General features: G+C 37.2%; 1 protein-coding gene across 1 annotated transcript in view; it reads left to right on the forward strand.

Moving 5' to 3' along the window:
• The window catches only part of LOC120777028 (organic cation transporter protein), a 71094-nt gene extending 49649 nt beyond the window's left edge, over positions 1-21445 (forward strand). Inside the window, exons 2-7 of the mRNA XM_040108143.1 lie at positions 10928-11309; positions 11377-11644; positions 14851-15286; positions 18199-18379; positions 18446-18591; positions 21042-21445. Coding sequence (XP_039964077.1) covers positions 10928-11309; positions 11377-11644; positions 14851-15286; positions 18199-18379; positions 18446-18591; positions 21042-21137 — 1509 coding nt within the window. The 3' untranslated portion in view covers positions 21138-21445. The remainder of the gene's footprint in view (positions 1-10927; positions 11310-11376; positions 11645-14850; positions 15287-18198; positions 18380-18445; positions 18592-21041) is intronic.
• The last annotated feature ends 4240 nt before the right edge of the window (positions 21446-25685 follow it).

A 25685-nucleotide genomic window follows, 5' to 3' on the forward strand; every position in this document is an offset into this window, starting at 1 on the left:
TACAGAGTTGCCACCTAATTCGAATTTTTTACTGATTCACATTCGAAGGAAATCTAATATATTTTTACAATAAAAATTGATTTACAAAATAATACATTATTATGTCAAGAGAAATTGAACGACTGCAACAAAATTGTGTGATACAACAAAAATATAAAAAAAATTTAATTAAAAGTTTATTTTAAAATTTTGTGAGACAATATAAAATCTATTACGATCTTTTCTTTATTTGAATCGAACTGAAAACATAGATTTTTGATTTTTCAGTGGAATACTACTACCCTTAGTATAATAATTGTATTATGAGGTTGCCATTTGTTCATATGTATATTATGAATAAAAAAATAGTTATACAACGAAAATAATGAATAAAATGGCAAACTGAAGAGTTAAAATAAATCTTTAAAGTTTAATAGATTTCGAAAGGGTTGCCACCTGATTCGAATTTTTACTGAATAAAATTCTTAGAATATTTCCTAAATATTTTTAAAATCAAAATCAAAACTGTCACCATCCCTTTCTTTTAATTTTTATTATTTGAAATTGAGAACTTTTTTATTTTTCGGTGAAATACTCCTATTTTTAGTGTAAAAATTGTATCATAAAGTTGGCAATGGTTCGAATATTAGAAATAAAAAATGGTTTGATAAAGAAAACAATGAAGAAAATGGCAAATTGATAAGTTGAAATAAAAATATTTTCGAGAGGGTTGCCACCTAATTCAAAAATTTTACTATACCATAAAGAGAATTAAAAAATTATCAGGAGAAAATTCGTCCTTGACGAAAAATTCGTAAATTCGTAATTTCGTAATTGAAATTTCTACTATACCATAAAGAAGTTTAAAAAAAATTTCGAAAGGGTTACCACCTAATTCAACATTTTTACCAATTTAAGTTTGAGGGACATATAAAATATTTTCAATTATCATAAAACCTAAGCGACTTAATAAGACTCAAACTTTGAAATATTGTTGAGAGGTGATGCCACCTGATTAAAAATTTATATTCCATAAAGTAAATTGAATCTTACAGTATGGCTATTAAAGTAAAGAAGAATCTTCTTACATTATCAAATTATTTAACACATTTCCACCGAGAATCATTGAAGTCTTTTACAACATTTCTGAAAATCTAATAAAATTCAAGTAAATCAATTTCAAATTTTAATACTATAATTGTAGTAGAATTATAATGTATATGACCAACGCATTCCAGCTTAGCCCATAGTATTTGATTACATGTATAATTCTCAACTAAAACTAAAGTGCACATTTTTCTTCTTCCAATATTAAATTAAGAATTCTTTATAATCAGTTGGTAACTCTTCTAATTTTTTTTAAATAATACTATTTCAAATCTCATAGAAATTTTAATAATTTTTATTATACTTTTTCATAAGCCTTAAAATTAAAACAACTTTTGCCACCGTGTCACTGATTAGGGTGGAGCTGAAAAACATATTTTTCAAAAACTCTAAATAACATTACGCAACTCTATTAATTAGCAAACCAACAGTTGCATTCTTACTTATTTCTTCTTATAAATATTTTATGCCAATAAGACCGAGTATATCGTGCATATATGTCCCACCCTAATGTACCAATCGTACAAAAATTTAAAAGCTAATTATGCCAGCTTGTTTTAAATAACATTGAGTCTAAAACAAATTTGTAACTTTAAACTATTAATTTGAAAAAAACTGAGCGGAGATTATTCTCAAATATACCGTTAAATATATACTCAACTTTTTATTGAGAAAGCACTTTTGAGTAATAAAAATCTATTATATTAGGTTGTCAAAAAAGTCTTGCGGTATTTTCGCTAGTTGGCGCTGAAAGCGCGTAGTTCTAGTTTTATTCGTTGCATCGGATAATGCTATACCTTTTTGGAAAGCTCGTTTCACGTGCTAACACGTGTTTGATTGATTGTCGTTTCTTTTAAGTCGTTCGTGAGTTATAGCGTCGCAAACATGAAGCAAAATAAAGAGAAAATACGGCATATTTTACAGTACTACTACGATAAAGGCAAAAATGCATCTCAAGCCGCCAATAAAATTTGTGCAGTTTATGTGCCCGATACAGTTTCCATTTCCACCGCACAACGATGGTTTCAACGTTTTCGTTCTGGTGTAGAGGTGGTCGAAGATGTGCCACGCTCCGGAAGGCCTGTCGTCGAAATTTGCGATAAAATCGCTGAATTGGTGGAAAGTGACCGGCATAGTAGCAGCCGTAGCATCGGTCAAGAGTTGGGCATGAGTCATCAAAAATTATTTCAATTTCAATAAAAAAAAATTCAATAAAAATACCGCAAGACTTTTTTGACAACCCATTATATAAACTCTCCAAAATAGGTTTCAACTCCGCCAATGCACTCTTTGGGTATAGAAAAAGCGGTAAAGGCCATTCAGCGTATGCCACCAAAACAGCAAAACTTTTTAGAAAATATCAGTTACAAAAATTACGAAAATGCAAATAATCATTAATGTGGGCTCATTTCGAAATTTTGCGAAGGTTTACCAGCACTCGTTACATGTTGGAAAATAACTTATTAACACCCAAGCCACAAAGTTTATGTAAATATGCGAAAAACCATGCCATGGCAACCAGAGAGAAAAACTCAAATGAAAAATAATATCAAACGAAATTACCAAAAACCACAAAAGTGGTATAAAAAACTCAGAAATCAAAATAAAAAGCTTTTTCGGCGATGTACAATTACCTCAGCACAGGGTGGCTCATAAAATGGTTTATTTTTAAAAAATATTTTTCTAAAGAAGTTATTACAGTTCGGTTTACTCAAAGCAATAAGCACCACTATGGATACATATATGTATATTTCGACGTTTGCCTCCATTTTGACTCTTTTTTATGTAAATCCCCAACGAAGTAAGTAAAAGGTTTGAACTAATAAAGCATTTCTAAAAACCAATTAAAACGCGCTAGACACGTGAATGTGTTAGTAATTAAAGGTAATAAAATTATTGTCTCAACAGCGATTAACTTTCGAAACAGTCGTATGATGGAACGAAACTAGAGAATAAATTACCTGCAATGTGCTAAAGGTGCAAAAAACTATGAGCAAAAAATAGTAAGATCTTTTAATTTAAATTTCTCGCAAAAACCCATTTGTCGAGATATTTTTTGTCTATGTTGGTATGACTGTCAGTGACTGCTGTGTCAAATGTTTAATATACGCATGTCTTTCTGAAGTACATATAGATCATACGCCGATTTTTACGCTGAGTGAAATTATTCGACAAAGAAGCTCAAATAAATTTAGTGTGCGGAATCAAATTTCTGGTGCCGAAACGTTCAGAATTTTAGAAAAGATCTTCGGTGATAGTTGTTTGTCGCAAGCAAGCGTTTTAGAAGATAGCTTCACGAAATTCGACCTAGATTATATTCCAAAACAACGCTATAATCTCCGAATTGTTGATATCGAATCAATGTAGAAGTGGCTATAGGTGCAAATACAAACTGATCGACAAAATGGAGTCATTGTATGTAAAACTCTTTTAATTTAAATGATATCTTCACAAAATTTGGCATAGACTAATTTTCTAAATAACATTGCAATCTTCGAAAAATATTTTCAAATCGGACCACTATAGCATATAGCTGCCATTCAAATTGACCGTTCAAAATTAAGATAAAACCATATTTATACTATTTTATGCTCTAAGAACTTCACCTGTTAAGGGTATTAAAATTTGATGCAGCCGAAGTTAACGGTTTTCTATGTTAATCTAAAAATTGGTCGCTTTCATAAAGTTATCAGAGCCAAGAATCCAATATGCGCATAATTTCTGAACTTACGTCTCACCAAATATTATCCAATCAGCACATTGCCGGCAAGTTTTGTGACAACTGTCGCCGTTTTGTTGTTGTTATTACACACTTTGATTTATATATGAACACTCATCATTAAACTAATGAAGCGCCGTCAACAAATAGCTGAACGCCAAGCGTTGTAAATTTACGTAGTTGAGAAGATAATGTCATGTAATTTGTTGTTGCTGTAATTAAGCTGTCAGCAGGTTATTAACCGCAATTAAAGACATGTTTTTGCTTAAACTATTTTATTTTAAAACCTATATTTTGTTGTAGACAAACGAGTGAGCGTTTTACAACAGCATACTTGTATTTGTGTTAGGCAAGTCAGGTGGTGCGTATGAGTAATCCGCGTCAGTGTCAAGTAGCAGGCGATCATTCATTGTGATGAAGTAATACCGTAGTTTATTTGTTGTAGTTGCTTTTTTTTATTTTTTATTACTGTTTCATTCACTTCCCCCCCCGCCTTTTTTGTTGTTGTTGTCTTTTTAATGCTTACATGTTGTTTATTCGGAAGCATTTTCAAGTTCAAGTTAGTGTTAACGGCAAACTCATCGCGGTTGCGCGAAATGAAAGTGAGTTTTTCTCGTCGTTGTTTTTGCAAAGGCGAGTAAAAGTTGTCTGTCAGACGCAGTGGCGTTGCCCGTTTGCAATGGTCATGGCTGTAAAGCGGTTTATTGCTAATTGATACTGCTTTTAAGCTTTTTTGTTTTGGTTTCGTTTTGCTCACTTTGTATTTGGTTGCGTTAGTTGGAGCACTTGGCTTTTCGGTTTGACTTTGAACTGGTATTTCGCCACATCCAGTCAGTTGGGACGGATATGCGTGTGTGGATTCAATTACCTCATAAGCATAAATATGAATTCGAGTGTCTAGTTTGGTTACACACTCCAGTTATAGTTTAATGGCAAGCACCTTCGCGTAAATGTAGTTGTAGTCGCCTGATGGAGGTTAAATGTAATTGTAGTAAGCAGGGCATTGGAAATATTTACATAAACAATATAATTTTTCAATCGGTTTAAACATTTTTCATATCAACTTGATTAATGATATGCGTAGCAATCACAAATTTGTTAAGAAGTTAAAAAAAAATCTTGTTTCAGTGCAGAGTTTTTTCAATTGCCTACTCAGTCCAAAGTGGCACCTGTTGCCAATAGTGATTATGCGTCGGATTTCAAGGTTGATATTGTAGTTGGTGTTGTGCTGGTTCCAAGATAGACGAAATTATCTACGACTTCGAAGCTATAACTGTCAATAGTAACTGCGAGCCAAGTCGCGTGTGCGATGACTGTTTGATGACAGAAGATATTTCGCCTCGACAACACAAGACCCATATGTTTCCCCTCCCTATCTAGTTGGGTAATTGCTATTCGAACCTCATCACAGTAGGGTAATGGTACATCTATACCATCGGCATCGATAGGGGAATCTGGTTCGCCATTTTCTGATGTTACACTTTCGCTGCCATTCAGCAGGCCGGAGAAGTGTTCCCCCATAACTTCAGTATGCTCTGAACATTAGACACTAGATCACAACTTTTGCATCGGCATCGAAAGCTTCCGTTAGTCGCCGCATCTTTTCGTGGAAATTTGCGAGCATTACACCTATCGGCTAGATTCTCAAGCTCTTCACATCACACATTTCACCCTCTCTCTATTTCTGTCTGCAAATGCGTCTGACTTCCCTCTTCAACTCTCGTTATCTATCCCATCCCGCACGTGTTGTGGTCGATCGCAACATTGCGAGTTAGGCCATCAGCTTTCTCACCACTGCCACACGACAGTCCTCATCGTACCATCTGTCCTTTCGACCTTTGCGAAACCCAATGGTTTCGTTTGCAGCTGTACGTAAGGAGCTTGAAATGCCGTACCACAGTTCCCTTATACCGAGTTGCTGATGAGTGCTCTGAGAGAGCAGAAGTATCTACAAGCCGAGTAGACAACTGTTTCGCTGTCGGTTGTGCTGGAAGTTTGAAATTTTTTGATTAGGGTTGCCACGTGAAATAAAAAATGGCATTTAATTTAGTTGTTGCGATAAAGAAATTATTGCATATTCAAACTGGAAATTGTAAAAGAATTCAAAGTAAAAATATGTTTGGTAAGGAGTTGCCACTTAAAAATTTTAAATTCAAAAAAATATTCTAAAGTTAAACAAATTATTACAATACTGGGATCAAGCTCTACAATTATAAGAAGCATTTTTTCTGCGATGGTTTTAAGAACCATTGCCGCTTAAGGGGTTCCATTGGTTTACGAGTTTCATAAAATCGATTTTTTTTAAATATTTTAATAGCTTCCTTGATACAGCCTTGAGAACTTGTGCGCTCGAGAATTGATAAGCTGAGTACGCCGTTTTTAACCCTTATGTTAGTAACCGATAACCGGGTACCCACCGCTGCAAGCAATGAAATGTCTAGCATGTTGAAGAACATTGCCATTGGCCATCTCAAAAATCGTCATTGACTTGTGTATCAGCGGACCATTTGGTCCATTGTGTTAACGCCGGCTTCATATTTATTATAAAATTGTATAATTTCTGGTTTTTGTTTAGCGCCATCACCAACTGATGCATCTGAATGCATTGTCGATAATAGATCGACTGCTTTTTTTAGGGACGTATTAACATATGGTAAACTTTTCGTTAAATCCAAAAGCTGTCGAATACTGCTCTCGTGTCTTATTTGCTGCCATAACACTAGGGATGTAAGCTTATTTTTTTACCGTGCCAACAATGGCAATATTCCACGATAACAAATGTTTAGCAAAGGGTAGAGAGTACACAGATTCTTTTCTGTAGTGTTTTCTGCTTTACTCGTGTACCTAATCCCTTACAAAGCATATGCGTTTTCTGCGTCACAAATCCACCAGATCTTTATACCATACTTAGCTGGTTTCGACGGTATATGGTATATTGAGTAAATCCAGTACGACCACGGTATGGATAAAGCTGTTCATCACACATCACGAATTGGAGCTGCCTTGTCTTCTTTTTTATGTTCACTTCGAGGAGTCTTGGAATCTCGTCAATCCCATTGTCGCGCAATACAGCGGATTAGAATTGGCGTACCACCTATCAAAAGTATGATCTGTATTTGAAATATTTGCGCCAGCACAAATCAAGATACCGAAAAATGAATACATTTCGGGTATCGTAACGGGCTTCCATTGAGTTTGGATGGTCAGAATTATATTCTTGAAAAATAGTTTTGGCTTTCTTGTTAATGTGACAGATGATTATATGTATCAACAATTTGTTTGTGGGTACCCGGGTACCCGGTTGCTAAAAGACGTCGGTAAATTTGGTTACTAACACAACGGTTAAGCGCGTTTTTCTCGAAACTGTGTTTTTGAAGTCAGATGAAAAGATTTCTTGAGAACTACTCAACCGATCTTCATGAAGTTTTACACAAGTATTTGAGATACAATTCTTTAAGAGTAGATGAAGGCTTTTTTTCCAATTACAGCTATTTGAAAAATAAATGTCGCGAAATTTTCAATGAAATTTTAATTTTTTTGTAAAAATGTCTGCTAAAAATCAAATTTTCAGTTTTTGTTTTTCCTTCATTCAAGGTCTACATCAGCTTAGAAACCAACAAATTCATTTTATCGGTTCTAAAAAGCAAAATAATTAATTATAGATATTTTAATATCTAACAAACTTAGTTATAAATATATTAACTAATTCCTACCTTAATTGTCGAGGTTATGGACTCTCTCAGTTTCTATACTTTTTACATTATTTGTTAAGCGGAAGAAAATAATTTTCCCATATTAATTAATAAAATCTAGTAAATTCGAATGATGCATAATAATTATTTTTCCTACGAAAATATTAAGGAATACCCACAAATCCAGCTGAAGTATATTCTCAATTCTTCAGTCTGCTACACTTCATTATTCTAATACTACATACTTATCTCGAAAGCTCATCAGCAGTTTTCCTTGAGAACAAATTCTTCCAGCAAAACTTTATTACTCATATCAGTATAGAATATCGCTTTGCCCTCTGAACTTCCCTCCTTCAACACAAACTGTTTTGTTTACACGAACACCGAAATCAGATAAAACCGTGATCTACAGCACTGTTAAATCGATGTTAGCGCTATGTACGCGCTACTCACTCTGCACTACAGTGCGAAATGTCAATGTCAGCTGGGAAAATTGGTTCTGGTTTTTGTTAATTAAGTGAATTTATTTGTTTATTTATCTATGCCAAACTAATTGCGAATATCTATTGTGCTCAACGGGTCACGTTCTTGCCATTTGTGAGTACAAATGTGATTTTGTTTTCATTTTATTTCAAACAGCTTTAAATATATTCACTATTATATATATTAGTAAAGTCTTGCATAAAATTAGCAACAGACTCAGTTTGCTATCGATGTGCACGTGAAGTGTTTGTCATACTTTGACTGACGTTGGCACTTCAGCGTGTATCTAAGCCAGAGTTTGACATGTGAATGAATTTTTTTAGAGTAAGTCAACGTAATGTTACTGAAATTTCCATACAGCTGGTCGGCTTCTGTTTGTAGAATACTAAAATTTATGACTGGTTGTAATATAATTGTAGGTACTTATATGTCTCATTGTACGAGGGTGACCGGATAAAACCATTAAATTAATGTATTATAATGAAAAGTTACTTATATGAAAATAACACTCCTCCAAACTGAATTGAACTAGTCGTTGAAGACTAGTCAGTTCAATTCTAACCAATTTTGTTCAGCGAAAAGGCCATTTGCAAAATTACGCATTTGAGTCGAAAGGCAACCTGAAGAGATTCAAGAGCTGACACTTCATACAGAAAAATCATGGTTTGGTGTGGTTTGTCGGCCGGTGGAATCTTCGGTTCAATCAATGGATCTATGGATCTGTTGAGAGAAAACTTCGGTGAGCAGATAATTTTGGGTCAGTCGTGGGGATATGAAAAGTTTAAAGTCTATGCGAACAATGCCCATCGATTCAAGCTTTCGAGCAATTGGAATCAATGAATGGACCATCTGAGACGTAGTCTTGGCCAACATTTGAAAGAGATAATCTTCATTACATCATTAACCTGGAGCCTGGAAATGGACCTTCACCACCTTCTATTATAAAGATTTCAGATAACAAAAACTCAATAAAATGAAGAAACCCTTGCGTGGTGGTCTATTTAATGTCGGACATAATTCAAGATGATTAACTAAGATAAAGGCTGTTGCAACAAACCTGGTCACTTGTCTGTTAAATTAATAATCCAGCGCAAATTCTGTCTTTTCGAAATATATTTTTTGTGGACCAAGTAGCCTGAGCTCATCTTGCCGCAATTGTGGGGGATTTTAAATTGTCCATTAAGTATTCATGCTGTAAGGCTAAGAGTCTTAGGTAAAAATCTTAACGTACGCAAGCTGTCAAAGTTGTATGGATGCGATAGAGGTGGCAGCATCAAGGCATCTAGCCTTTGCAAGACTGAGGATGAAACATATCCGCTCTTTTGGCTACGCCGAACCAGGAACCAAAGCAAAAACTGGCATAGACCGTCTCAACCGTCTCAACATAGGGTTAAAGAGAACTTTAAGAATATTTATTCTAAAAAGATTTGGAAATGCCGCCCCATAGTTCCCTTATACCGAGTTGCTGACGAGTGCTCTTAGAGAGTGGGAGTGCACACACGTTTAAAACACTGGTGGCGTGTCTTCCGTCTATCACAACATGATCTTTGGTGGCTTTTTGATCCGGAGACAGCCAGGTAGCTTGATGAATTTTCTTATACTGGAATCTACTACTACACATAACCACATTTCGGGCCCCGGGCCTCAATCCATTTGAGGATGTTTTCTCATGCAGGTCGAATTTACCTTACCGTTTCAAAGAACCTTCTTTGCCCACCATTCCGTTAAAGTCGCCGAGCACGATTTTGACATCGTGGCGGGGGCAACTCTGATAAGCGCGCTCCAAGCGCTCATAGAAGGCATCTAGGATCATATCGTCCTTCTCTTCAGTCGAGGCGCGAGCGCAAATCAGCGACTTGTTGAACAACTATACCTTGATGCTGATTGTGGCTAAACGTTCATCCACCGGGGTGAACTCCAGGACTCGGCGACGGAGTCTCTCTCCCACCACGAATCCCACACCGAATTTGAGCTCCTTTATACTTATATGGCCACTGTGGTAAATGCCATAAGTCTCTAATCGTTTCAGTCCTTATTCCGTCCATCGCACTTCTTGTGCGGCGGTGAATTCAGCATTACTTTTACGAGGACAACCAGCTGGGCAGCGGCACCTTCTCAATAAAGGAACCGGACATTCCAGGTCCTTAAATCTTGATCCTTAATGCGTTTGCCGTGGTCGTCTTCCAAAGGAGGGTCTCTCATCCGAGGCTGTTGTTTCTTTTCATTGGGGGCGTTTTGTACGTGGCGGGTCCGAAACCCAGGACCCATCTCCGGTGAGGGATTGGTCGCCTTCTTATTTAAAATCACAGAGGATACCCGGTCTAAGACCAGAAGTTATAAGAGCTAGAGCCATATGTAAAAGAATCGATTCTGGATACTCCCAAGTGAATGGCGCTCAGAGAACTTTCCTCACTTGAGTGAACGCATGACTTCATCCTCCACTTAATACTATTGGTCGGTGTATTATCTAAGTAATTTATTGCGCACCTTCAGAAGTTTTTTGACAGCACAAAGCTCTTCATTGTGTCTCTCAAAGAGTTCTGATTGGAAAAGAACCGCAATCTAATATACATATACCTTTAAAAAGGTTATTTCGGAGATTTTCTGTCAGATTTATCTTAGAGAAGTATATTAACCATATAAATTAAAACTTTTTAGGGTACAGCACCAGCACTTAACAGCCGACTTGACATCTGAAACAACCCTCGTAATTATGAATAATTTTCTATTGTTTGTGCCAGAAATTCTCACACATATCCGCACCGGTAGTCCGTGAAAAGCCATAAATCAGATTGGCGGCTATGAAACTGCACTTATATTTAAATAAATCGAAGCAGTGGCAACACCATGTTATAGACTAATCATAGTATTTATATAAATATCTTTGACAATTAATTATTTGTAAATAATAAACTAAAATTACCACTTATTTAAATATATCAACTAGACCATCGCCAAGGACTACTGGTGCGCACGCCCTGACACCGCACCCGATATGGATGTAACGCTGTGGCGCAATCTAAGCCAACCTGCTGGCGCCTGTTCTATACTAAATTTAAATTACTCGCTGCTACCTGAAACCGCTGGCGCCGCTGAGACCGCGAAACTAATAAAATGCAACAATTTTGAATTCTCCCGTGAAGATGGTAGCGCGCGCTCGGTAATTGAAGAGTTCGGCTTGGTTTGCAGTCGTCAGCACATGGTGAGTGTGGTGGAAATGTGCTTCTTGGCCGGCGCAGCGGTGGGCAGTGTGTCGAGCGGGTGGATCTCCGATCGTTTTGGTCGCAAGCATACACTGATGGGTTTCGTTTTGGTACAAATTATTTCCGGTAAGTAAAGCTTATGGAATTTTCGTAGATTTCGATTTTAAAATAGGAAATTTTTTCTTCCCTCCAGGCACTTTAATTGCTTACTCCGTCAATTTGGCTATGTTCATGTCGATGCGTGTGTTTGCTGGGTTTGCCTCCATGACCGTGACTGTGGTTAGCTTCGTTCTCGTCGTTGAGTTGGTTTCTGGCGAATGGCGTACCATAACGGGCATTTTAAATATTTTGCCCGTTCCGATTTCGTATATTCTCATGGCTGTCATAGCATATTTTGTTCGGGACTGGCGGACACTACAATTGGCGATTTCCCTACCTTGGTTATGCATGCTACCGATTTGGTAAGTGAAGTGGCTGCACAAATTCAACGATTAAAAAGAAATAGAAAAAAAATAGTTTAAACCATATTTTCATGGGTGATGAATCGAACAGCGTTAAGGCCCTTTTTAGTAAGAATAAAATTGATCCGAAGTCTTTAATTTCTAAAGAAATCAGCCCCATTCAGTATATTCGGACTAATAGCAATCTCGAGTTGCGAATCGAATCACAGGCAGACCTAGCTCCCTATAACTGCTTACCCGGGCACTAAACAATATTTATATCCTGAGTAGGATATATTAAATATGCCAGGGACTTTGTAACACCCTAAAAGAAACGTTGGATACCATATAAAATATATACATTATATAAAAGATCAACTTGACGAGCTGAGTCGATTTAACAATGTCCAACTGTCCATCCTCAGTTCCTCAGTTTTTGAGATTTAGATCTGAAACTTTGCATCCTTTTCCCTTCAAGAACCTGCTCACTTCCCGGAGCCTCGAACTACTATTGCCTATAAAAATAATTCGTCTCAATTTATGTATTTTACATATAGATTTTGGACCCCTATTAAGTATTGTTAACCTGTTAATGCAAAATTAATTTCTTTGCATACCTCGGCCTCAAATCGCATACCACCATAGGCCACTTATTTGTTATGAAGCTGCCCTTATCCCTTTTTCGTTAGCCATTTTAACCTTTTTTATGCGCTTGACTAACTCGGAATGTGCCCATTAAGTATTCATGCCTTCACTTAGTGTGGTATGAATGTGTGTACATATGTACATGTATGTAACTCATGTTGACATTTTCCTTCAAATTCCTTGCAATCGACCCTTTGGTTTATGCAACGAAAATCACTTTATTGAAATTAAAATCAATTTCATTTCACCTCAATCGGGGTCGTCAGCCAACAATAGCGCCTTATGCCGCCCTACTGATGTATCGTTGGCGTTGCTCATGGTTAATGATTTCAGCATTCGTTTCTATACTCTTGCAACCTGTTGCTATTGAGTATAATGGTTTTGTTCACCTAACGGTTGTACGTATCACCTAAAAGTAAACGAAATAGATATAGGGTTGTGTATACATATATAAATGATCATAATGACGAGACGAATTGAAATACTGGTGACTGTGTGTTTGTCCGTCCGTCAGAGCTACCTACAACTTGAGTAAAAATTGAGATATTTTATGAAACTTCGTATGCGCGTTCGTATTGTGATAAAAATTACGAGCTCGTAGATGGGCATAATCGGACCACTGCCACACCCACAAAATGTCCTTAACCGAAGCCTATAAAGTTCCATAACTAAGCACTATTAAGTTAAAAACCTCTAATTAATCACAGGGGATCGCAGTAGCAAGGGGCACCTGTGGGTAAAAATGTTTAAAAAAGTGGGCGAGGCCACGGTCTCTAATAGGTTTAATGTACATATCTCCTAAACTACTAAAGCTATAGCACAAATGTTATAGGAACACCTACCGACTGTGTGAAATTGGATGAAACCGGATGATAACCCCGCTCACTCCCCATATAACGGTGCTATTCCAAACTACGAAAAGCGCAATAAATCAATAAGTAATTATGCCAAAGACATTAAATTTTACCTCCGAGATGATATGAGAGGGATTTATGAGAACCGGTATGAAAATTGCACGATAGGAGTTTCACCGCCCACCTTTATGGTGAAATCTCGTATCTCCGGCTCCACAGACCGATTTTGACTAAATTTAGTATGTGGCATTATTTTCCGATTCCCATAACACAGTGAAAAATGAGCGAAATCGGATTACAACCACGCCTACTTCTCATATAACACAATTTAAAATTCCATTTAAGTCTTTCACTTTCCAATCAAGATGTAATCAATATGAATAAAAATTTGCAGTAATAATTCCATTAAAGTATGCCACCTTTTGAACAAAAATTGTTCATATCCAGCCAAAACTGCTCAAGCCCCTTGGTACCGAATATATGGTCCCCAGTGTCTATAGTTGACCTTTGACCGAATATATCGGTCAATGTGTCAGATGTACAATATAAATTCAGACAGAATCCTTTCCTGAGAATAGTAATTCTGTGGATCAAAAATACTTCCCTGTGCCCCCCATACAACTAATATAAAGATTTTCGAACTTCCAGGTGACTTTATGCTGGATATATCGGCAAATATTTTGATCCTCTCGTTGACATTTTACACCTTAAGGTATTTTCTTTGCTCAAGTTCCAAGAGTATACATTGTTTGGTTGCACCCGCACATAGCTCTTCCTTACTTGCTCTATGTTATTTTACTGATTTCACATGAATGCTAGAATTTCCCGCAAAGATTTGATTGCTTATAAGGATAGCTATGTATTTAAGAATGTCTAAATAATTTGTTTGTGGTATAGCTGCTTATTTGGTTTATCATTTTATGCTTTGTTCGCGTCTTTTGGTGCTATCGACTCATGAAACCCCTTCAAATGCTTACCTATGCCTGATTATTTTCCAACAGTTTATATACATATGTGTGAGTAAATTGAATTGGATGCGCTCTCTTAACTAGAATCAAATCAATTGATATGTAAACTGATTCAATTGGTTATTGCTATTATTGTTGTTTGCTTTTGAATGCCAGTACTCCCTAATATTATCTTTTTGGGACAAGTAGAGCTAGAGCAGTACTTACAATCGCTTATTAGAGTGGCGTAGAGAAGGAGGTGATATACAATTTCTATGATGGATGATATATTATATTTACTCAATATTTTTCCATAAAATATTTTAATACATAGTTTACGAGTCCGTATTTTTGTCATCGAGTGAGAGAAAAGAGCTATGTATATTTTTTTCTTCTCTGGTATTTCAACCCAACCAAGAAATACCTTAAATTTTAAGCAATAAACGAAAAATCGGTAGTATTTTCATGCTTTTTACAACTTGTAAAGATGAAAGACTTAACACTCTTCAATCGTAATACAAGAAGACTAACCTCATCTTAGTACATTTCATGTTTTTTTTATCAGGTTCTGTGGCGTAGACTTAGTTAGATTTGCCCATAACGTCGGGTATCGGCGTTACATCATCTGTTTTAATGATTACCTTCCCATTTATTTCGCTTCATCCCCACCCCTGATTACCGTCCATTTTACCAGCAACTATATGTACATATGTATGTATGTAATCTCACATCTATTATTCCTCATTTAATCATACAATTCCCAATTTCTTTCATATGCCAGGTACTGCATGCCGGAGTCGCCACGTTGGCTACTCGCACAAGGGCGTCTCAATGATTTATATGCACTAGTAGAACGTGCTGCCGAGCTCAATCAGCGCACACTGCCGCCAAACTATAAGAAGACACTTGAAGCTGCAGCACCGACACCAATACCCAAGCCCAGCAATGCATCAACTATGATCAAAACACAACAACAACACACACTGCCAGCATTTATGACAGCATCTGAAGGAGGCGGTCACACCATTGAAACGGCAATGGCCGGGACTACCGAAGCTATACCCAATATTCATGAGAATCCATTAAAGGTGGTCTTCAATCGTTTTTATTGGCGCACAACTTGTCTGAATTTGATTGTCTGGTTGACTTTGATTATCGTCTACTATGGTTTGACCTTGCATTTGAGCAATTTGGGTGGTGATATCTATTTGAATACGGTGAGTTGGAAGAGCGCTATTAAAGGAATTGCAAATAAGTATATATGTGTGTTGTGCAAATTCATAGAGGCAGCAGTTAATTCTTTTTTTCAAAAATTAGCGCTAAGTGCGTCATTTGGATGCAGTCTTGTAGGACCTCTATAATCTTGCTATCTCGTCTCAATTTTGTCCTCAAACCATTTTCTGCTCCCAATATATTCGCTCTTTTTTTGTGAACAGCAATTCAAGACTTGACGGCTGATGGGTTCTAAGTAATCAGTGTCTGGTTAAGAGCTGAGCATTCATGGAGGAAGTAGAATGTCAAGTGCCAATAAGACAAAAAAACTCTCTAAGTAATGAAAGTATTGGCTGCCCTTTAGCCAAGTGTTGCTGAAGACGTCAATTTGTCGATTCTAAGACATTCTCAGAAATTGGAATTGTCGCAAATCACAACCTGGTGGATTTTGAGTTCTCACTCTAGGACTGAAGCTTTTCGTACTTTATCATTGGGTGCGTTATTTAAATGGCGGGACCTACCGCAGCATGTGGAGCGGATTTTTCGCCTTCTCATTTTAGCTCGCCTTCAATGAATGTTCCTTGGTTATGCAGAGGATACTCCTATCATCAAACAAACAGTCGTCGCACTCGCGACTAGGCTCCCACGTCTATATTGGAACCAGCATCAACACCAACAACAACGTCAGCCTCCAAATCTAACGCAGAATATCGCTTGCCAACAGGCGTAAGTAGGCAATTGAGAACTAAAGTCCTCTCTCGGTGAACAAAAATAAAACTCTATAAGGCACTCATTATACCCGTGCTGCTTTATGGTGCAGAGGCTTGGACGATGATAACAAGTGATGAGTAGACGTTGCGAGTTTTCAAGAGAAAGGTTCTTTGCGCGTTGGCCATGGTGAATATCGCATTCGAAGGAACGATGAGTTGTATGAGATATATGACGACATTGACATAGTTTAGCGAATTAAAAGACATCGGCTAGCCAGCGTAGGTCATGTTGTCCAAATACTCCAGCTCTGAAAGTATTTGACGCAGTAGCCGCCGGGGGAACCATAGGAAGAAGAAGACATCCACTCCGTTGGAAAAACCAGGTGGAGAAGGGCCTGGGCTTGGTTTGGAATCTCGGCCTTGGTATAAGCTCCACTTTGGATACATCTAAAGAGGCGAATAGTTTGGCCAACTCGTCTGAGCTTCGTTTCGGTATAGACTTATTTTGCCCTTGATGCATCTCAAGAACTTTTTGCTTGGCTCCTACAGAGGAGGCAGCCAAATACGAGCACGAAGGTCTCTTTGGGATAACCTTGGCGAATATAAGATTCAATTTAAGGCCTTCAAAGGCGTCGCTGATTTTAGCGACCACGGTCCGTGGACTTGTTGTAGGCACTTACCGGATTGTCGATTACATAGCTTAAAACTAGACTAAACAATCTGACGTCAATCTCGACTCATTTCTCCTGTATGGTGAAGAGGAGTTATGGTCTATGACAGATTCATTGCCTGACCTTTCTGGACAGAATTCCCTTCATTTCATTCTGCGACAGTTTGCTCTTCTGGGCACACCGCTAATCTTCTTCTGAGTGGAGACGTGGAGAATGTCTTTGTCAAACTCCGTTAGGGTTTATCGCACTTGTTATTTTTATTTGTTTTCTGTGTACATTTTTTATCTTACGAGTTGTCCGGAAATAGTTGGTTTTATACCTCCGACTTCGTCTTTACTAAGTTTTTGAAGGTTTAAGTGAAACGACCAAATTACTCATACAGAAATGCATTAGAGGGTTTTCTTAAGGAATCAAAATAATTGTTTTTTTTATACTCTCGCAACAATGTTGCTAACGAGAGTATTATAGTTTTGTTCACATAACGGTTGTTTGTAAGTCCTAAAACTAAAAGAGTCAGGTATAGGGTTATATATACCAAAGTAATCAGGGTGACGAGTAGAGTTGAAATCCGGATGTCTGTCTATCCGTCTGTCCGTCCGTCCGTGCAAGCTGTAACTTGAGCAAAAATTGAGATATCATGATGAAACTTGGTGCACCTATTTCTTGGCTTCATAAGTGGTTAAGTTCGAAGATGGGCAAAATCGGCCAACTGCCACGCCCACAAAATGGCGGAAACCGAAACCTATAAAGTGTCATAACTAAGCCATAAATAAAGATATTAAAGTGAAATTTGGCACAAAGGATCGCATTAGGAGGGGCATATTTGGACGCAATTGTTTTGGAAAAAGTGGGCGTGGCCCCGCCCCCTACTAAGTTTTTTGTACATATCTCGAAACTACTATAGCTATGTCAACCAAAGTCTACAGAGTCGTTTCCTTCAGGCATTTCCATATACAGTTCAAAATGGAAGAAATCGGATAATAACCACGCCCACCTCCCATACAAAGGTTATGTTCAAAATCACTAAAAGTGCGATAACCGACTAACAAAAAACGTCAGAAACACTAAATTTTACGGAAGAAATGGCAGAAGGAAGCTGCACCCAGGCTTTTTTTAAAAATTGAAAATGGGCGTGGCGCCGCCCACTTATGGACCAAGAACCATATCTCAGGAGCTACTAGACCGATTTCAATGAAATTCGGTATATAATATTTTCTTAACACCCTGATGACATGTACGAAATATGGGTGAAATCGGTTCACAACCACGCCTTCTTCCAATATAAAGCTACTTTGAATTCCATCTGATGCCTTCTCTGTATAATACGAGTATAAACATTAGGAACCAATGATGATAGCGGAATAAAACTACAAAAATACGGTATTTGAAAAATATGTAAATGACGTATTATGAAATCTCGATTATCACTTTACCATGCGAGAGTATAAAATGTTCGGTGACACCCGAACTTAGTCCTTCCTTACTTGTTTTTTATTTATTTTTGTCTTTTTATTTATAAATATTTTTGTAACGCAGATCGTAGCCGGCGCAATTGAAGCGGTTTGTGTTTGTGTCAGCATTTTTGTAGTCTTGAAAGTGGGTTTGCGACGTAGCCTGATCGCATATATGCTAGTACCCGGAATTTGTTGCTTAGCTACAAATCTTGTGCCAACCCGAGATTTAAACCAAACTGCCGTGATCGCGATGGCAATAATTGGTGAGTTATGTTTGGGAGCAAACTATAAAAATTATTCAAATATATATAAATATTTATCTTTTACAGCAAAATGTGTTATTGGCGCCAACAATGCCATTATTCCGTCGTACACCGCCATGCAGTATCCAACGGTTGTGCGTAATTTTGGTGTGGGCATGGGTAATCTAGCAGCGGGAACAGCCTTAATGTTAACACCATATATGTGGCTTTTGGTGAGTATTAACATGGTATAATAGTTTGCTCACTTAAATATTATTTGTAATGAGTATAACCCAAACGTGTGAAGTTTGATCTATATACTTACATATGTCAATTGTTGTGTGTTTTCAGCTGTTGGAAAAACTGCTGGAAAAAAGTTTTAAGCAAAGAGCTTTCAATGAAATCACGGCTAAGAAACCGTTGAAAATATTTCAGAATTTTTTTGAGTGTCTACTTTAGAGGTAAGGTATACACAAGTAATTAAGCTCGTGAACTCATCGAAGTCTTGCCTTACGCGACCCGTCAATCCATCTCTAATAAAGACGATAATATCGAATTAAAGAAATAGTGCTCATCATCTTATAGATCAACTTAAAAAGTTTTAGTAAATGTTACAAAGAAAAGACATATTTTGCAAAAACATAGTGGAATAGAGGTCGCAAAAGGGACGATTGATAATATAGTTGAGGGCCCTTCATTCATTAAATTCATCATTACTGCTAGCGAGACATTTTTTATGAGGAGAAAGCATAGAGAGACTGAACCCCATGTCAGTGTAGAACTTTAATCCAAGCTAAACCTTCTACCGATATGTACCGATCCCCACGGTGCCACCGTCAAATAATGTACTTCGGGAGGATGTTTGAGAATTGCTCATACGTTTTAAATAGTCTGAATGCATTCAATTACAAGTTGCATTTACTTACTTTTTAGTTGTGGAGTTCTATTATCCGCTACTGTTCTCGGCCTAATTGGGTTTTAATGATTTTTATTCAACCATTTGGTCTAGAGGGCCACTGGTGACGTGGGCGATTCGGAGACAGCCAGGTAACTTGATGAATTTTTCTATGGTGAAATCTAGTACCACAGATAACCACAATTCGGACCCCTGCTAAGTCGATCCGCCTCAATTCATTTGGGGATGTTTCATCATGGAGTCTGAATTTACCGACCCTTTTTTGCCCAACCTGGCGTTAAAGTCCCCAAACACGGTTTTGACATCGTACCGGGGGTAGCTCTCATAGGTGGGCCCCAAGCGTCCATAGAAGGCATTCTTGCTCTCTCTCCCACCACGAATCCCACACCGAATTTCCGCTCCTTTATACGGCAACTTTAATAAATGCCACAAGGACCTACTATACTCGCCTCAGTTTTTGTCCCGTCCATCGCATTGGGCAGCGGCACCTTCCCAATTAAGGGACCGAACATTCCAGGTGCATGCACCCAAATCGTAATCCTTAATTCGTTTGCCATTGCCGTCATCAAAAGGGGGGGGGGGTCTCTCATACGAGGCTGATTAAACTTTCTCGTTGGAGTCGTTTTTTACGTGGCGGGTCTCAAACCCAGCGCACAATCCTGTGGAGGGGATGTTTCGCCTTCTCTCTTTAGCTTGTCTTCAAACGGATGTCCTTTGGCTACCCAGATGCTACTTGGTCTAAGACCGGAAGTCGTGAGCTGCATGAGCCACATGTAAAAGAATCATTTCTGGCCACTCTCAAGTAAATGGCGCTTAGAGAAAGTTTCATCACTTGCGTGAATTTCTACACATGGCTCCATTCTCACATGAGATTCGATTTTCGAAAAAACAGCCCTTGGCCGGATAAAATCCGGGTCAATTCCGACAACGTAGAATTGGATTGAATTGAATTGAACACTTAAGGTAAGGTCTCTCATGCTCATATAGCGGACAATGGAACTGTGTATGCTCTACATGCTCATTGTGTTATTGTAAGTAAAAATCTTCCTCGCCGTGAATACTTTTTAGCCATAACTCAATGCTGGGAATCAACCGACACGTCCATGGTCCATTTCGCCTGCCTTCGCATAGTTTTTTCTAACTCTTCACCATCTTTGCTCGAAAATTCTCTTTTAGGGTTCTGGGTGATAAATTCCTTACAATCTTTTTAAACTCTTTGGAGTAATATGTATGTCTAATGGTATATGCCCACGATTACAAGGGCAGCAGCAGAGATAAAAAGATGCTCGAGTCATCTCTCATTGGCTCTGTCGCTGTCAAAGTTCAGTAGGTTTTGACGTTTAGCAATTGGAAACGAGGAATTGTCAGATTGAAATCGTTCCATCGTTCACGGTCCTTAGCTAGGAGTCTTCTCCTATTTTGCTTTGGTCCACGGGTATTAAGCAGCATTCGGATTAAAACTTGATATATTTTTGAAGCTTTTTCACAGGTGTAGGTCTAGTGTTCTTTATAAGACAAAATGACTGGACGTTGGTTTATGAATACAACATCGAAACTGTCCAACAAGCCTGCGTATGGAAAATGAATTGAAAAAATCAATATTCGCTGAAAACACTGCAGGAAATCGCAGCTGATGTCAACTTCATTCTCTCTAATGAAATTAAAAATATTTTATTTAACCTTAATATATTATATTGTACAATTTTTCTGTAAACCAATTTGATTTTACATCATTTTTTGTTTCTAATTTTATCTTGATCATTGCAGGAACACGTGGACCCACTGCTGCCAATGAGCATAATGGGTGTGTGCGGAATTATTGGCGCTATTGCGTTATTCCTTATGAAGGACATTAAACACTAAGGATATGTTAAAGTATGCATAAATAAGAGACAATATTGAGAAAACTGGGCGCTTGGTCAACTGCAAAGAGGAGTCACGAACAACATAAAATATACGTAATATTAAAACATTAAACCCCATTGGCCAACATTCCGAAGCTGTCTGAACTGTGATAAACATAACTATTTGGCAGTTTGAAGTTTTAAAACAGTTAAGAAAGCTTTCCAAAATAGTTTTAGAAAAGAAGTGAAAAATACTACTGTGATCAAATTGAAAGGTGAATTTTGTCTATTTCATTTTCTTCAAAGTAATCCCCTCTCGCGGCAATACGCCTATGCCAACGAATTTTCCAGTCAACATATCACTTGCAAAAATCCTCCGTCGTAATGGCCATTAGAGCCTTCTTCGATTCAGCTTTTATATCCTCAATTGAGTTGATCACAGTATTAAAATGTATGTATGTATATAGTTAGAAGTAAATAAGAGAAATAATGGTTTAGGATATAAATATTATTAAATACAAATAATGTTAATGTTTTTTGCCTCACTTAAAGCATATCTAATTGGAAGCCGAATTTATACTTTTTAGTACCTAAAAAAAACTTTTTTTATGGAAGAAATTTTAACACTACTGTCTCGTAAGCTGGCGGCAACAGAATACTCGCTAAAAAATGCGAACACTAGTAAATCAACAACACAAACTCGACTGTAATATTTTCGGCAAATTTGGTAAAATTTAAAAAAGGCAGCGACTTAAAGGAACTCTTGGCTGAATTGAGCGTTCTTTTGTCACTCGCTTACAGAAAATAGTCCCTCTACGTAATATGTATAGTAAATTTGAGTAAATTTTTTAACACTTAGTTGTTAAAATTACACAAAAGTGTGAGATATTTTTTTTCTGTATATATTTTTACTATAAATTAACTCTTTTTTGTTGAAATTTCAACTTTTCAAAAAAGTAATTAAGTTTTACTATGCTTTTAACTGTCATCTCAATATGCAAAGCTCTCTATCTGTTACAATCACCACCAAAACTCACGATAAAAGCTCTAAAAAAAAGCTCGCGTGCTTCCGAGTAAATAAAACATAAAGCCGAAGAAGAAAACTTTGAGCTTTGAGCTTCATATAATACAATATACATGTTTACTAAAGCTTGGTTAAGTTCAATTAAGTTAAGTTTATACCTATGAATCGCACGTATATGCTTTCTAAATGTACAAAAATTTCATCATAACATTGAAACAAATAAATAAACTAAAACAAGTTAAATACACTTTGTTTCATTGCTATAAAGATATTATTTTTCTGTGAAATACTGAAAAAAATGTGTTGCCATTCCAAAAAACGAAAGATATTATTTTGAAGCTCTATGGTAACTCTGTGTATTCTGTAGAAAAAATTTTAATTATAACGTTAGCCGAATTTATGCTTCTGTTTCAACAATGAAACGAAATCGTGAGGAAATGCAGAAAGCGCCTCTCTTGAAACAACATCATAAAACCCTCGTCTCAGTTTTGAACGAAATCACATGAATAAAGACCGGCATCAGGTAAGATTAAGAAAAACAAAATTTTGAATAATATGGTTGCGGCAAAGTAGAAAAACTTTGTTTACTATTGATCCTTGGTGATTTTTTCCGATGAGAAAAAGTTCAACTTTGATGATACAGACGGTTTTTTGGGTTACTGGGGAGATGTACAGCGCAATTTCGGCAGAGGCCAATTTAACGTAGTTTAATGTAACGGGCGCACTTTCAATTCCGGGACAGTACCGTTGGCATTCCCTACTTGCCTAGTGAATAGTTCCGAGTACCAGTCTGCTACACAGTTATCCGCAAAAATATTTTTCTTTTCAACAATACAACGCAAGAATCCATACAAGGAGGTCAACGAAAGCGTAAAAAATATTCACCTTTTGGAATGGTCAGCTTGTTCTCCTTTTGTGAACAGAGAATGGCTAGTAAGAAATACGAGGGTTATCATCAATTTAATAAGATTTCTGAAATGAATAATTTTACTTGGAGTTATCACTAGAGCATATTCAAAAAATGCTGTGATGGCTAGCCTTTTAATGGCTGTAACTTAGAAAACTTTTCAAGATACCAATTTAAAATTTCAGTTTGTTCATTTTAAAGGTATAAAATATCGAAATATGAATGATTTAATTTTTTCACATTTTCACGCAATGTTAGCAGGCACCCTAAAGATATCAACCGAATGCGCGAATCATAATATTGGGGATGTTCGAGCAAGCAAATAACTGCAGCAATATTGCTATAGTGTTGCTTTTCTGCAGATACTCTGCTGATACTTATATTGCAAAATTTTTGCGTCGAATATGATGCCTTGCGATACTGCCGCAGTGATTGAGACTCGAACATCCCCATTCACTAACCTTTTGGTATGAAAAAGTTCTATGATTGGGACGCGAGCTAATTTTTGACCAAACACAACGACGATGTTGATGTTTCGGAGCAGATAGAGATGTTCAAGCGTAATAAGCCCGCGTTTTTGCATCGATGTGTAGATATGGGTAAAACATGGCTCAATCACTTCACTCCGAAGTCTCCAGAAAAACAACGGTTTGGTGTGGTTTGTGGGCAGGTGAAGTCATTGTCGCTATTTCTTCAAAAATCATGCCGGTAAGAACGTAATCAATGGCGACTGATATCGCGTCATGACAACCGACTATTTGATACCTGAAATTGAAGCTCGTGATCTCGGCGACATTTGGTTTCAACAAGACGATGAGCAGATAATTTCACCCTTTAGGCCGGTCGATTCGCCACTACGACCGTATGACAACACACCGTTAGACTTTTTCTTGGGAAGATATACAATTTCAAAAGTCTATGCGTACAATCCTGTTTGGATTCTGGCCTTGGAGCAAAATATCACGCGTCTCATTCGCCAGTTATCAGTCAAATTGCTCGCATGAGTCATTGAAATCTGGACTCAACGGATGGACCATCTGAGACGTGCCCGCGACCAACATTCAAAAGAGATAAACTTCAAGAAAAAATGTCAAAAATTGTTCTTTCGAATGATAGTAAACATGCCTCACTGAATCTGAAGTTTTCGTTTTTTTTTCTTTGGAAAAATGGATTATTGTTGATTAAAGGTAAAACGAATTTTGCCTAAGAACTGTGTCTTACGATGGTAAGCCGGGGATTTTTCAACATGTTAGATGTCCCCATGAATGACAGAATTATGCAATGTTTCCAACTAAAAGATGTTGCGGCCTTTATAAGGTCATATAAATTTTGAGACAACAAAACATACCTCCGATCTTTTATGATGTCATAGCTTTACTTAAAAACTCCGTTTCCTTCAAATGACTATAGAAATGCACAGAGTTGCATTTATGGTTACTACGTGCGACATGTAAATAATCACTGGCTTATGCAACACCCGTAAATTGAAAAAAATTATTGAACTCGTTTTTTCCATGAACGTACGCGTTTGGGGTTAAAGTGAGAGAAGAAAAGCTGAACTCATTTAAAACCAAATCACTTATTCTCGAAATTAGTGTTAGTATATATGTTTATCACGTATATTAGTGTTTTTTTTTTGATTTTTAACAGTTTTGCTTATTTACGAAAAGAGATTTTGGTTTGAATTTCTCCGTCATAGCTGGTTAAATCGGTGTTTCAATATTTTTTAAAAACTTTTTTCACCTTCGTGACATAATACTTTCGTTTGGAAGTGCACGGAACGCAGTTGTTGTTGTAAGACTGGACTGTTTTGATTGTTAAAAGACAATGTTGCCTGGGCGTTACGCATGCCCAAAAGCAAAAAAGTTGTTGGTGTATTGCCTGTAAGTGGCGAAAAGTTATAAAAGATTTGACCGAATTCGAAGAGACAAAAAGAAATGTTTTTTATTTTGGCATACAACAACAACCAAACATTTGTACATACACACAGGCGCAGCAGATGATTTGCGTATGCAAAGCACAAACGAAATTTATTGCTCATTGATGAAAACAATTGCTTAGCTGCAATTAACTGTACAATTTCGTGATGTGAGACATTCGACAGACGTGCGTATGCTTAACGGAATGAAAAGCGAGCAGGCGATTACCATATGTTATAGTTCAATAAACTGTTTTTATTAAGCGCCATTTTTACGGCTTTCAGCTAATTTTACTTTTGCAAGCTTAGCTAAGTGCTCTAAAATTTGTACAAAACTTTTTTTCATAAATTTTTATTAAAATTATTTTGTTTTTGTGTGCTACTAACAATCGCACTTCCACCGGAAGCCCGTAAAGCGCTTCCTGCGCACATGTACACTCTACAAAGCGGAGCTTTTAGACCGCTTTCCAGTCAAAGGCGTACAAAAAGCTCACTTCCAAGTAACTATTTATACTCGTATATATGTATATATCTGTATATATGCTTGTTTGTGTGTTTGTGCGCATAAAGCAGCTGCTGATTTGATTGTTTCTCCTTCCGCGCTGCATTAACAGCCGTTACAATTGTTGTTTTTGCTGCGGCAGCACAAGCCATTAGCCCAGCGTTCGGTATAAAAACGAAATGGAAGCGTGTGGCATAAAGCATTTGACAAGCGAGT

Source organism: Bactrocera tryoni, chromosome 1 (assembly GCF_016617805.1).
Source record: "Bactrocera tryoni isolate S06 chromosome 1, CSIRO_BtryS06_freeze2, whole genome shotgun sequence".
In the NCBI taxonomy this organism is placed as follows: Eukaryota; Metazoa; Arthropoda; class Insecta; order Diptera; family Tephritidae; genus Bactrocera; species Bactrocera tryoni.